General features: G+C 35.3%; 2 protein-coding genes across 2 annotated transcripts; both read right to left on the reverse strand.

Moving 5' to 3' along the window:
* Nucleotides 1-87: 87 nt before the first annotated feature.
* On the reverse strand, nucleotides 88-2825 carry LOC138128598 (fatty acyl-CoA reductase wat-like). Its single transcript, XM_069044801.1, has 6 exons — nucleotides 2442-2825; nucleotides 2148-2396; nucleotides 1951-2096; nucleotides 1086-1195; nucleotides 357-1038; nucleotides 88-277 (listed from the first exon to the last, which is right to left on the reverse strand). Exons 1-6 carry the CDS (start codon nucleotides 2631-2633, stop codon nucleotides 178-180), a joined length of 1479 nt encoding a protein of 492 aa, XP_068900902.1. The 5' UTR covers nucleotides 2634-2825; the 3' UTR covers nucleotides 88-177.
* A 9032-nt stretch (nucleotides 2826-11857) lies between these two features.
* LOC138129810 (farnesol dehydrogenase-like) lies at nucleotides 11858-14555 on the reverse strand. Its single transcript, XM_069046112.1, has 4 exons — nucleotides 14395-14555; nucleotides 13236-13697; nucleotides 12108-12266; nucleotides 11858-12061 (listed from the first exon to the last, which is right to left on the reverse strand). The coding sequence occupies exons 1-4, from the start codon at nucleotides 14500-14502 to the stop codon at nucleotides 12020-12022; spliced, it is 771 nt and encodes a 256-aa protein (XP_068902213.1). The 5' UTR covers nucleotides 14503-14555; the 3' UTR covers nucleotides 11858-12019.
* Nucleotides 14556-15695: the final 1140 nt, after the last annotated feature.

The raw sequence follows: 15695 nt of genomic DNA on the forward strand, positions 1-15695 counted from the left end.
TTCCATAACACCCTCTATATTTACCTTAGTTCTCTGTAATTTGGATTATCTGCAACCTGTTGGGGATAAATATTATAAAAAAGGGAACACAACATCAAGCCCAGATTTATTTATCAATACTGATATGCTTTATTATTATCATTATCACTGTGATTCTATATGAAGATACTAATTATTTTAATCTATTAGAGACCACATTTTTGCTATTATGATCCCCACTAAAATCGCCAGAATAAAATAGAATATCAACAGTAAAATATTATGAGCAATCTGGAATCTGAAAACAAAAAATTGCAATACATTCATTTCAGATCATGCTGTATCTGGGATAATTTACACTGCATCATTATCTTTACCTCTTCATTTTAATCCTTGCTTCTGGTAAAGTGCACAACGGATCCTCGAGCAAGTAGATTCTTATTCCTTTTATAAAATTGCTATAATATGTATCCCATTTTACCAATCTGACGTCGAAAGGGAACATTTTTCTATCTTCATCAGTAATTCGAATCAATAAATCTTTTACGTTTCCATTGGTAAATTTCCAACTCTTATTCGTATAAATACCAAACGTGTCGAAGAGTTTTTCTAGATATCTTACTTTAACAAACGCTTTTGGTTTTTTTAACGTTAAGATGTAATAAAGATCACACAGAACTGCCACGGTGCGATTGTAGAGTATCTTGAACAAACAGTACCAAAAAGAACTGGTAGTCCATATTAATGTGGGCATCCATATAGCCCTACTCAACGGATAACGATACATTTGTGGCTTAATTGCTTTGAGAAAATCTAAGAATCTCGTTGGATTATCGATGGAGGAGACGTAGTTGTATACGGGAATGGGGTCCTTCTGGGGTATGTCCCAAGCGCATGCTATCATTGCTGAAGTTACCAAATCGACAGGAACTAACTCCATGTTGCAACCTTCTTTATATAGAACAACCCTAAGTAATCCTAAAGAAAAAAATGCCGTGAAACCAAAAGCTCCAAAAGAATCGACCCAATTCTCGACAGGTTCCTTGTACGAAGAAGTCACTAAAACTTTTATTGTAAGTGCTTGATTTTATAATGTTTTGGGTTACCTATTGCCGGGCGAAAAATTCCGATCGGTAATCCATCTGATATTTCTTTAATCATAGATTCCGCCATGGCTTTGGTATAAGAATAAGTGTTAATCCAATTCTGAAGAATACTGAAGAAAAAAAGTGATAAATCAATGGTTTCCTCGAGAATGTTCTTCAGATTTACGCGAGTTTACGTAAGATGTCAATAACACCCTCGCAACAGGGCTGTAAGGGAGGTTTTAATCGCCCGCATTTTTTCAAAATTTTATTTGTTGCCAAAGTACCAACGCTTTGCCAAAGTTACAATGTTTTCCATGATTTTCAAACTCTTTCCATTCAATTGCTGAATCTTTGAATAATTATTTAATATACAGGGTGTCTCCCAGAGTATGGTATATATTCAAACCCTGGATTATGCAAACCCTGAGCGTATCTTTAAACGTATTTAGAACAAAAATTAGGAAAAAAAAGTCAAAAAAGTGTCAACAAAAAAACACCCGATGTTCATTGAATTAATATTGGCCGTTTCCAGCGGTTCTCAAACGGTTTTGGCAAAATTTTCAAATTGCTCTTGTACCCACGCGGTCAAACTTAGGACACTGAACATTTTTTTGAAGAACCTTCACTTGCCGATCAATTACAGATTTGAATAAAGAGCGATCAAATCAATTCGTAAGTGAGTTATCCATGAATCCGGAATTACAAATTAATTTGATCGGTCGATATATACCACACTCTGTGAGACAACCTGTGTAATGTTTAAAGTGATTTAGCACGACGAAAAATGTTGTACGTACCACGTTTCGTTAAGGGCCACAGCTCCCTTGCTCGTTATGGCCTACTTAACAGCCCTTAATACGTAAATAACTATTTTGTCTCTTACCTCGGTGTCTGTCGAGCAGCCTCTTCTAGTGAAAGTCTCTCCAACATAGATTTTGCTTCTTCATAATGCAAAGGATGATCGTAAATAACTTCATCGAGAGCGTCGAGATGACAGTAGACATACGTCGTAGAAGTGTGCACCACCGACTAAAATTTTTTTTGACAAAGACTTCTCGGAATAATAATAATCAGCTTTACCTTCAAATTTTCAAATTTTTTACACAATTCCAGCAGAATCTTGGTTCCTTTAACATTCGCATTATAAGCTGATTTGATGTTTTCGTTAAAATCCACGGTCGCAGCAACATGAAAGACGATGTTGGTTTTAGAAATCAACTCTTGTCGGTCTTCAAGTGTCAAACCTAGGTTCTCTTGGGCACAGTCGCCGGATATCGCAGTTACACGGTTCTTGTAATCGGGATGCTCCTCTCGTAGCTTGTCAAAGAGCTGGAAAGAATAGCTTTTGTTGGACTTTAATGTTAATATATTTACCGGACAACTGAATATCTTTTCTAATCTTGCCGATGGGTTTTTGTCTCCTTTCGCCCTTATCAAAACGTAAATGGTGGCAACTTCAGTGCTTCGCAAAAGTTTTTCGATGAGGACTTTTCCTATGAAACCGGTACCTCCAGTAATGAAGACTCTTTGATTCTCATAGAATTGGCGAATTTGTAACTCCGACATTTTTGTTTAGTCAACGAAGTGCAGTTACGTATACTTCACTTGCACAACTGATGTGTGAAGGCAACACGTTTTATTCAATGCAAAATTTTAAATAAGTGGGATTGTCTGTCTAACCTTTTATCTACGTAAATGCGAGTGGTGTATTAAATCAGTGTACTCGTAAATTCTCCAATTAAAAAGAGTGCCATTATTTTACAACTCATCAAAATATGATGATCGCGGAAAAGTTATTAAAATGACCAGAACAACCAGAGCTTATTTATAACTTTTGGCAAGAAAATAACTAATTTAGTTCAAGGTCATCATGTATATCACGATGCGTACAAATTATACTTGTCCTCATTGAGGTTGTTTAAATAGCTTCAGAAAAGCAAGGATGCTAGTTAGTAGAACAAGTTGTCATACTGATAAATTAACTTATAAATATGGTAATAATTATTATTAGCTTCATTGTCAACTTTATTATACAACTTATTTATAAAGAAGTGAAATAGGTTTTCAATTGGGAATAAATGTTGGTTTACCACTTACGGTGCATGCACTTGTCAAGGGCAATGACCTAAAAATGTTGCAAAAGTCGTATGGGAAGAAAGTAAAACAAAACAAAAATTATAATTCAGTGAACACATTAAATAAACCTTTAAAAAATATATTTTTTGTTCGACACTGTCAGAATTTGAGAATTTTCTCCTGTGTGAACGGATTTTGATAAATTTGACAACTTGTCAAAACAAAACGTCAAGCTAATTTTAAAGATTTTTAGCGATTTGGAGCCTTTAAGGGGCTCGTCGAACAAAAAAACGTTGTATTCAACTCGTTCTTGTGTAATTTGGGCTTTTTTTGGCACTCGTGGACCTTTAAAACTCTCGTTTCACTCGAGTTTTAAACTGGTCCACTCATGCCAAAAAAAGCCAAAATTACACACGAACTCGTTAAATAAATAACTATTGTTTCCAACGTCACAAAAGATTGACAAGACAAAATTATTATTCGTATTGACTCTCTTGCTGCTTCAAGAATTGCAGGCAGAGCACATTGAATTTCTAAATCTTAAAATTTGCATGAACACGTCGATGACATTGATGTGTTTTTATTATTGTCATAAATCGTAATCATAAAAAAAAATTTCCAACACATCACGCTTCTACGTCAATCTTGATTTTTTTAAATTCCTACCAACTTGTTTTATAATTGCATTCTTTTTGTTGCAACATAGATATTCATGAGTTAATGTCTGGTGAGAGTTTGACCTTTGCAATACCATGCACATGCAATTATATTGTTGAATTGTTCTACTTTTGTTTAAATTTTCCAAAACTTTTCTAATTAGTTTGAAAATTTTATTCACTATCACTCACTCACTTGACAATTTTTTAGTACTATGCCGGCCAAAAAATTTTGGCCGTCAGTGTCAGTCAATTCAAAAAAAAAATTGTAATCCGTACTTTATTGTCATCATGATTACCGTCTTGATTATGAACCTTATTTTTTGGGTGGCAAATTTCAAAACTAAAAATTATATTGTCATTTCTACTGCACAGAACGTTTACCTCAGGTTATCTATGTACGATTGCTCTAATTTTGTTTATTCATGTCGAATTTTTGGAATATCTGAACTTCAAACAGTTTAAATTGATTGTCAAAATAACAAGAATCGAAAGTGGGGTTACGATTCCTAAAGGTTTATTTACACTTTACTTGAATGTCAAGAAAGTGACGGCCAAAATTTTTTGGCCGCCATAGTACTACATAATTATATTATTTTTTGCTCGACACTGTCAGAATTTGAGAATTTTCTCGTGTGTGAACGGATTTTGATAAATGTCACAACATGTCAAAACGAAACGTCAAGCTAATTTTAAAGATTTTAAGCGATTTAGAGCCTTCAAAGGGCTCGTCGAACAAAAAAACTTGTAGCCCACTCATGCTAAAAAAATCCCAATTTACACACGAACTCGTTAAATAAACTACTATTATTTGCTCTATATCTATTATTTATCATTTTATTTGCCTTCATTTGAGCTTATAAATTTACAGATTTATTTCAGTAACACCATTTAGCAACTCCAAAGGTTTTCCACGATGCCTAAGTACTATGACGACCCAAAGGAACCGGCCACAAACAAAACTCCGGTTGTCCGGAGGGGAGCGGGACAGGACAGAGAGACACAGATGTTCGGGAGAAAAGAACATTTATTTTTCCAGCTACAGGGCGGCTTGCTATATTACGGCACCCCGCAGGGTGCGGCACAGTGATGCGTCGGTCGCTCCTCACTCGGTACTACGGATCTTCGTTTTGATGGTTCAGTGGGGCCGAGAAGAGGGCTGAGGAGGACCGTATAAGCCTTGGGAATGTTGTGGCAGCCTTGGGGATGTTGTGGCAGCCTGGCGGAGTTCAGCTGGAGTCGGGGCTCGCCTCCTCCGGTGGTCGGTGCGGTTGCCCGGTGATGCCTCCACGAGGTGGTTGAGAATGAAGGAGGATGCTTGAGAATGAAGAGAATCTTGAGAAAGGTCTGGAGAATCCTGGAGAAATCTGCTGGTCGCCTTGCGTCGCGAATTACCGTTATTTGATGCGTCACTTGGACGTTATTGGGCCCGATTCCACAGCGGATCACGGTGCCTGTTTTCGCCGGTCAATGGAACTTCGCCTCCTAGACGCTGGTTCCACACAGCGAAACGGTAGCACGAGGTGTTTCAGACGATTCTTGGCGAGGAAAAGAATTCGTGCCGTTGCGATTTGCGTCGGCGTTCTCCGCAAGGATGAGATGATTTTGGTGGGGCGCAAGTTAGCGAGCGATTTTTCCGACCGATAACTGCGTCACAGTATAGATTGCGTCGCAATAATAGTTATTTGTATCACTAGGCCAGAAACTGCACGTTTGCGAGCATGAGTACGGTTTGCACTACGAGTCGACAGACGAGTATTGCAAGTACGAATGCTCGCAAAACAGTTTCTGGACGTGTGATACACAAAATTTTTCGTACCGACTTCTGCGGATTTTTGTTAAATGGAAGTTAAAGCACTTGTTTTAATAATTGGTATTAGGGACTTTTTTTGTGTTGGCAACACTTACATTTAAACAATTAAATTTTAAAATCAACATCGCTCTTGTTTCCTGACATTTATTAAATTTAATTAATTTGATTTGTTTTTGACATTTTCCTGAAACATTTGTTGTAATAAATACACCAGCCCATATTCAAGAAGTGGCTCGAAACGTAATTTTAATTAATTAATTTTAGTTAAATATTGCTTCTTTGTAGTTTGTACGTTGTTATAAATAGAACAACATTTTTAACGAGCCATCCACAGAACAAATATTGACGTTTGATAGAATTCTGATAACAAATGCCAACCGAAACCGATGACAACTCGAAATCCCTACTTTTAACCGGACTAGGCCGGCAATGCATGTGTTTCTGGACGATTTCGAGATCTGTAATTTACCAACTTCCGGCCGGAGGCACGAAAATATTATTGATAATTTAATTCATGTATAAAAAATCCCATAAGCCGCGATGCATTTGTCACTTTGACATCGGATAAAGTTAGCCCTAACTTTGCATCTGGATAAAATGTGCTTAAACTTCCATGGCAAACTTTTTCGAACCTGATTATTGTTTGTTGTTATGATAACGAACCAACAATCTTAAACATTGACACATCTTGTAATAAATTGAAGTGCCAAATGGCCAATTCAATTTTTCATAATTACCTACCTATCATTATTCATGCAATTATCTCATCGAATTACGCTCGAGGTTTTTTTCGTCCAGGATAAAATTTCATTTTTTAAACTCTAATTTGGTTTCTTTTTGGTAAATTGACTCCACAAACCACCAGATAAAAAAACTCGTCCTTCGGACTCGTTTTTGTATCGGGTGGTTTGTGTCGTCAATTTACCAAGCAACCAAATTATCGTAAAAAAATTCAATTTTATCCGGACAAAAAAAAACCTCTCGTGTAATTACGGTCGATAATTTCGGAAAAGGTAATTGTAATAAACCTGAGTAGCTGTAGTAGCAAGAACGGTAGGACATTTTACCGATAGAAGACAATTGTTGTCTGAGATTGGTACATTGTCCTTAAGTTCATGATGCTTATGTTGTCACGTCAATGCGATATGTGTTACCCTTCACATCATGTTGCCCTAAATGTCGATTTTTGTATTGCGTTTCTAGAATGCTAAAATGCTTTTCTGTCGAGTTTCTATAGCAACTTTAGCGTTCTAGAATGCCAAAATATTTACTGTGGAATTTATCGTTAGCAACTAGTAAACACAACGTACTGTCTTGGAAACAGACGTTGTAAACAAACAAATAGAGTTCAAACCGGTACCTTCAGTAATTAAAACATTTTGGTTCTCATAGGATGGAGCTGGTGTGTGAGGAATAACTCATTTTCCATTCAAAATTTTAAATAAGTTTATTTGGTTCTAAATATGTAATGTCAAATAGTAATTTTCATTTTTTCTTGTTCAGGTACATAAAAGCGCCTACTGCATCACTGCGAACTGTCAATTTTTGCCACTGTCAGTATCATTTTTCAGGTGAAAAGTGGGCAGATGAGAATTTTATTTATTTCTTTCTAAATTAACTATTGAATCTAAAAATATTGAGTTGTTTTGCAACCAATTTAACTCCTGTGTGTGAACGGTGTGTATTCACTTATTCATCATTTTTAATATGGAACGGCAACCATAAATTTAGTTTTTACGCCAACTTGGACTACAATCATTTAGAATGACCCTGTACTATTATTTTTTATTAAACATAAGAATACAAACTGGAAAAAAATTAAAATATTAAGATTTTGACGGATCTGTCACGCAAAATGTCAATTTTTTTGTAGCTAAAAGCGAGAATTAATGCTCTATCGAGAAGAGTTCCTTTAGAATAAATGGAACAAACAACAATTATTTGAATAGCCACATGTAATTTTACATAAAGTTCGATTCCTGCTGCCTTATTTAAACAAAATTTTGAAAGAAAAGCTAAGCAATAATCGGAGCTAGAGTGCAATAATCACTTATAATACATTTGTATAATGCATTCCTTGCAATGTTTCCAAATGATTAAGATCTCTTGGGTTTTATTCTGTAATTTTTAACACTTTTGTTCAAATAAAAACATATGTATGTAAAGTCGACATTATTTTTATTTTTAATATCACAAAAAATATAGCATTTAACAAACAATTTATCACTTATAATACCACGAGCAGGCAAAGTTATGTCGATTATTTTTGTGGTGCTGTCACGAATGTCACCCACGCTTGAATTTGAATATCACAAGTGCGCAGCACGAGTGGTATTCTCAAGCGTAAGAGATGCACTATCCCACCTCCACCCGGCGGCACGGCAATTTTGCCGGAGTACATACACTATTACGGATATTACTGTCAAGTAATAGTGAGTAGTACTCAAGGGACTATTTAGGGAACAAAATTTATAATCAATTTTCCTGATAATCATCACTAGTGACAATAACCGATAATTTTCACATGTGATGAATAATCAGGAAATTTCGTTCTGACTGGTCCAGGAGTGACAAATCGTGCATTTTTATTGGAGAATTTGTATCACATTACATGTGTTAAATAGTCGTTTATTTAAACCAAAATAATCGTCTAGATACGGCGCTGTAATTGGTCAGATTTTTATGAAGGAAATTCAAGCCTTAATTTACGAGAACTGTCTCATTATCCTGTTTCCCCGAATCCACTCCAGTATTCCAAAAATCAACCGGAATTATCAATCTAGCACCAAAACCTGTTCATTTTCAAGTGACACTTTTGTTTGCATAAACTAGTTACGATCCTTGTATCTACTGTAAAGAATAAATTTTTCACTTTGATCGTGCAAATTAATACAGGTGTCCCAAAAGCACCGCCTTTCCTTGAATGTGCGTCATCTAGAAGTGTTATGGAGTACTGAAAAATAGTTTAAAAAATTCAATATCTACTTCTACGGTGACTATTGAAATGCTTGAGCGCGTTCACGGCAACATCGTTAAAAGAGCCAACGCATGTTTAGACACAAATGGGCAAAATTTTGTAAATTTATTTTGATAATAGCTATTTATGTAACCAGTTAGGAAATGCGTTATTTTGTGTAACGAGTGGAATATTTGCGGGACGAGCGCAGAGAGATCCCGCAAAATCACACGAGTTACACAAAATTGCATTTCCAAACGTGTTACATACAAGATTTTTTCTAATTTTAACAAAAAAAAGTTTCTTCTAGCAAATGAATTTTATTAATAATTAATTATTATTGTGTTAAAATATCAAGTAGGTAAGTAGGCACGGTTATTTTGCTTAAAAACAAAAAATATGACAGTGTCAACTGGTGATACAATACATTTTTCCTAACCAGTTAGGAAAGATTTTACTTTTCGTAACCAGTTACGAAAAGTGTGACGTTTCCAAACGTCAATTAATTTTGAAAAGTGTCACTTTATATGTCAAAATTAGAAAAAATAATTTTTGTTGAAGTGTTTGGTTGTTGTGTTACCTGTCAAGCCCATTAAAATGGTTGCCTAGGTATTCAATAATACAATGCTACGAGTATTACGTATTTCTAGGTAGAGGTAATTCTCAGGTTACAGCGTTACCTTTTTTATATTTTAATTAAATTGCGTATATTTCCTAAATGGAGGGTAAGAATTTTTTAAAAATATTTTTCTAGCACTCTACTACATTCCTAAATGACGTACCTTCAAGGAAAGGCGGTACTTTTGGGACCCTGTATACTCGTAAATATACCTACAATAAACTATCTACTAACTACATTAGCAAGGATAAAAACAGACGCATTTTTCAAATTATTTAGATAAAAATAAACAAGTAATGTTACATGCAAATCCCTGTAAGTATCTGATATTTCTATTGTTCATCCGCATAAACTTACGCAAAATAAATCAATCACCAACAATTATTATCTTAATAGTAGTTTATTTGATGAGTTTGTGTGTAACGAGCGTTTTAAAGGCCCACGAGTGCCAAAAAAGGCCCAATTTACACATGAACGAGTTGAATACAACGTTTTTTTGTTCGACGAGCCCCTTAAAGGCTCCAAATCGCTGAAAACCTTTAAAATTAGCTTGACGTTTCGTTTTGACAAGTTGTGACATTTATCAAAATCCGTTCACATAGGAGAAAATTCTCAAATTCTGACAGTGTCGAACAAAAAAATATATTTTTGTAGGTGCATACAATAATTGCCAACATATCTACGTACTTGATGATCTATTTTAATTAAATTGTAAAAGTCTCAAGCACCAATAATGAATTTTATCTTCAAGCGGTCGAATCTCCATAAGGGGGAACACACGATCAAACATGTCTTTCATACATGTACGCGCGTACATGTTTGTCAAACATGAACGTCCGTGTGTTGGCCCGAAAACGCTTCAAACATGTACGCGCATACAAAAAGTCCGTAAAGGGCCCTATACACCTAGCGTTTTGTTTGCAGGATTTGCTTGCGCATGCAAGTATGTGATACAAGTTTATCAGAAACACACACTTTCTGGCATGTTTGTCAAACTTGTTTTCGTAAATTCGTATGAGATACAAGTCTTGTCCACACACGAATGAAAATTTGTATGACAGCACACGGTTTGCTCAAACAAAATTTGGTAAAATCACAGTGAGTGACCAATTTTTGTCGGCCGTGATGGATGTTCATACAAGTATAAGTCTATCAAACGTGTTTGATATTTTTGCGGTGTGGCTTAACTTTGGGTGTGTGGTCGAGATTTTAATAATAAAAAATCTAGTTGTCTTTCCATACAAAATAATGTATACAAGAACATATATTAGCCACACACTTGACAGCATGCATGAATAGAATGTTAGTAGTACACATGTGTTTTATCAAATCCTGTAGTATGTAATCATCATATGTATTGGAAACATGAATGCGCATACAAGTACTGCAAACAAAACGCTAGGTGTATAGGGCCCTTAAAACTTCTCAACCTGGCTTTGCCTGAAAACAAGTCCGTGCGTTGATGTATGCACGTACATGATTGACCGTGTGTTTTCCAAACGCACTTGTTTGCCACAGACTTATTCAGGGCAGTACGTCGTACCGCTTACACATTGCTATAGAGGTTCCTGATTTTAGATGGTGTAATGGGGCAAGTCTTAACTCTTCCAGTAGGTTTCCATGAGAAAATTGTTCCCGTTTTAAAAGCCAATCCTTACACCATTTTTTACGACGGTTTTAATTTTTCCAGTATTTTTGTTTAACTATGGTAATAGCGCACGCCACTGCCATCAAACACAACTCTTCGGACATCGTTTTACTCGGCAGCAAAGAAAACGTGTGAACAGGTTGATTAATATCTAGACTATGATGTCTTAAGACATGTTTGATCGTGTGTAGGTCGGTAGTGTTTGACGCTGATTTTGACAAACATGTACGCGCGTACATGTATGAAAGACATGTTTGCCCGTGTGTTCCCCCCTATAGAGACGGTTGAAGTGTCACTTTTTTCAGAGCGGAGTAGAAGTACTTTAAGTCCTAGGAGTAGAAGTGTCCCACACGCGGCTCGACCGACTCAAATGTAAGGTCATTTGAAGTATCTGTCACCATTTATTTATCAATTACACGAAATATTTAATTAATAAATTATTAATTTATTATCCCCCATTAAAACAATGCCTCTAAAAAACCGAAATAACGAAATTATTATCCAATATTTAACCGATTCGACTGTGGTTAAAGACGAGTCGCCCCTTGTGGGACTTGTGGGCGTGTCCACGGATGACAGATCAGATGTCAAACAAATGACAAAAATAGGACAAGATTGCCTTTCAGTGTTAATACGTAAAATTTACGTTTTGATAACGTTAGAAAACGAAATGTACGGCGAGCGACGGCTCCAAAATTGATGCAGATCACGGCAGACTCAATGTAAATCTAATCCGACCACAGTCCCGGGAAAAAATGTATGATTTCTACATAATTGCTCCTGATGCAAAGTTTCTGGCTACATAGATAAAATTTCTGAGTTCGCTAGAGGAAGAATTATAAATTATTATTGTAGGTTAGGTCTTACTTGTTACTAAGTGTAACCGCTTTCAATGCAATGAAATCACAAATTTGACAATGAGAGATATCGAAGATGTCGGCTCCGCTATCGTAGTAAAAGTGCAGGATACTAAAAATTACCCTTTTGGGAAACTTTTAGGTGGAAATTTACAGAAAGTCCGCTTGAAGATAAAATAGTATATTTTATATCATTCATAGTAGAAGCTCTTTTTGTGCTTCGTCCAGTTGTCGATCTCAACTGCGTTTCGGTCTTCAATCTCTGGGCTTAGCACAAAAAGAGACACTTCTACTCTTAATGATATTTTTGAAAAAATGAATTGTCAGTTAAACTGGCTCCCCGAGAGGACGTAACATAACTTCTTGAACCTGAAAGTTCTGCATTAGAAAAAATACATTTTAATTTGTAACTTACTTGGACATGTGGAGGAGTAGACAATACGTAAATCACAGCATCGGCAACATCTTCACTCTTCAGTTTTGGCATGGCCGAATAAATCTTCTCCCAGTCTTTATTGTCGTTTAGATTTGAGCTTGTTGCGAATTCGGTGTCGACCGGTCCCGGACTCACACTCTATAATGTAGGTATGAATCAATATCCATATTAAATGTGAATTGTTATCCATATTTTGATTTCATATAATTATAATGAAAATCATACCTTAGTTATTTGGATAATTCTAAAACCACGAATCCAAAATATATGGGTTTTTCATAAAAGGTATCTGTGATATCTAATTGAATTTGGTGTGAACTGAGTAGCACGATGAAAATTAGGTTTGCTAATCAGTTCTCGGGCTCCTAAGTATCTTTTACTCTTCCAATGGCTAGCTACCAGTTCTAACGTCTTTTCGTTTATTATTGAAATTTCTATAATGAATTACATATCCTCTTTTATCTGTAAAATCTGCTATTAATTTTGAAATTTTGAATTTTGGGCTACATTTATTTTCTAGACTTCAGTAATATAATTTCATTTTGAGCTACTTTCTCTTTCAGTTGTAGTAATCTTCACCCTATTAATTATTATTCGTGCATAATTTAAATGTTTACAACTCGGTCATTACCTAGTCGTTAGTAACTTTTAGGCAACTGAAAGCAGCAGATTTTTTTAATACAGTATTTAAAAACTTCTTTGTCTTTTTATTCTCTGTTCAAGACAACAACATCAACAAAAGATGAATTATACTTCATTCAATTAAGAAATACATATACTATTTACGTGCCCATCACGTGATCAGCTGCCAAAGAACCGTCTTTCGTTATGAATCGCCTAAGAAATAGACTTCAGAAGCGTAACATGGGGTAACTAGGTATATTTGAAGAAGAGGTGGTTTTTTCTTAAAAAGCTGTTATTTTACTTTAAAGACGAGATTTGATATTAGACATCACTATAACATAATTTTTTACTCAATATTGAAATTGTTAAAAGCATCAACTTAAACCAAGTATAAAAGTTCTGCTCAAGGCAAGTCCAAATTTTCTCAAAATAGTTTTTACTTCTAATTCTAGAAGAAATAAAAAACAATATAAAATATCTCACCGTAATTCGAATTTTACTGTTCAAGGCAACCAATTCCTGTCTGAGCGTTTCAGTCAGTGCCGTAACGGCAAATTTCGAAGCTGAATACATATTCAATTTGGGCACGTGAGCTACATAGTGGCCTAGAACGCTGTTGATGTGTATAACATGACCGTCGATTTGGTGGTCCATCATGTGATTGATCGCCTCTCTTGTGGCGATAGTCAGACCCAAAACGTTCGTATCCAGTACTGTTTTCCACATTTCGGTGTTTCCCCCGATCAGCGTGTTGGGCTGCGACAGTCCAGCGTTGTTTATCAAGATGGCGACAGGACCTAGATTCTCTCTGATCCATTTGAAAGCGTTGATGATGTCGGCTTCGACCGTCATATCGGCTTTGAGGGAGTGGAGTTTGCCTTTGGCACTGGAGAGTTTTTGGGCTAACTGATCGACTCGCTCTTTACGTCTGGCCAACCCCACTACCTAAAATAAAACTGAAACTGTCACTAGTCGAAATTCAGGATTTTATTATACATCGTGTATTAAAAATGGCGTATAACATTTATGTCGCGAATCTACGTGAATTCCAAACATTAATGACAATCCTTGTTACTTTTTGATTTTAGTCAAGTTCGAAAAATCAGTCTAGCTTAGTAGCGATATTAGCTTCGAAATGTATGAACAACATTTTTAAAAATGAAATTACTAATAAACCAATAATCAAATGGTAAAACTAGTGCTGGAATATTTATTTTTCTTGTTGAATTGTATGTTATTAATATCTAATTAAATGTATTTCTCCATTACAGTCGAAACTAATTTGCAAGTTTGACTCTTAATAACCCCATGAGCAAAGGGTTAACAGTAAATTGGTACTAGAGTTTTTTGCTTGTATTTCAACATAGAATCATGTGATGTAAATATGTATTATGCGCCATTTTTAATACACCCTGTATATTAGGTAAAAACAAACGTAAGTTTTTTTTTTTAATTTTATTGTTAAATCACCTCTTAAATGAATAAGAATTACGTAAAAATCAGTTGTTTAGTGAGATATTTGACCGTGACAGCCTCGAGTAATATGATAAATACAACAAGGTTAGTGTGGTAAATGCAAGAAGGTTTATATTAAAAAATGCGTTTGCAATTTAGGAAAAAATGTGGATGTGTTGTAGAGTACCTGAAGACCTTCTTTGACGAGGGCCTCAGCGATGGCAGCACCACATCCAGCACTAGCACCAGTAACAACGGCAATTTTGCCAGTCCAGCGTTCCATTGACAGCACCATTTTACAACGATAGAGGTTTACAACTAAGTGATTGTGAGCTGCGCCACGAATTTCTTTTCTCAAGGGTACTTTTACAAGGTAGATTGGTACAACGGTTTGCAATGATCACTTATCAACCGGATAAAGATAAATATAGTCCAGACGATTAATTAACCGCGCTAGGATATATATATTTAGATACTTTTCCGCTGAAAAACGTGGAAGAAAGAAGGAATTATAAAATCATTTTATAATGATCCAGTATTTAAAAAAATTGTGAAGGCAAAGCCGCATCGAAACGTGAGTCCATTGGTAATTGGTTATTTGTGATTAATACACTCCATGATATTCGGCCAATTACCGTGGTGATTTTTTCAAATTCTGGCCAATCAGATGATTTGTTAAGTGATTAAAAGCAAGGTTAGCTTTTTATCACCGATTAGTTGCCACGTACATCAAACATGCGTGTTCAGCTAATCAGAGCGCTTGCTTTCGTCCAATCAAAAATATTTATCGCGATAAAAACGTCCTATTACTCTGTCATCTGTCTAAAGTGATTAAAATTGCATGCTACTCCTGTCAGATTCTCAAATTGCCTTTAATAATTGTGTTTTTATAACTGTATTGTAAATAAATAATTATCTAACTTTAAAGTTAGTATTCTGGAATTAATCTTGCCAAAAATATCACGACCTAATTTTCTATATCTGATAAATTTCCCAATTTTCACTTAAACATTTTTGCTGTAGACAATTTTATTTGTTGATATTTGGGCATTTTTATTCAAGGTTAAACCCTCGAGCTAAAGCTCTCGGGCCTAACCAGAAAAAAATGCCCAAATTCAACTCGTAAAATTGTCAAAGCAAACAGTTTTCGTAAAATTGAAAATTTTATCCGATGAAAAATTAGGTCTTGTTATTTTACTTTCGATAAAATTCATGTATTTAAAGTTAACTCACTTTATATCTAGAAAAAACTGAAAGTTTTACGTTGTAAATTAAGTCATAAAAGATTTTGTAGAATAATTTTTTGCGACAAAACCTGTCACAATCCTATGTTTGTCGCGTCTTTGCCTTGTATTTAAATAAATAAAGTAAATACTTCACAATGATGCGGAATGCAATATTTTATTTCATTGTCAGATAAACATTGTAAAGTAAATCTTGACTACTGATGTTTACGATGATTCTTGATACACTTACGAGTATGTATAC

The sequence above is a fragment of the Tenebrio molitor genome, chromosome 4 (genome assembly GCF_963966145.1).
Source record: "Tenebrio molitor chromosome 4, icTenMoli1.1, whole genome shotgun sequence".
Taxonomy (NCBI): Eukaryota; Metazoa; Arthropoda; class Insecta; order Coleoptera; family Tenebrionidae; genus Tenebrio; species Tenebrio molitor.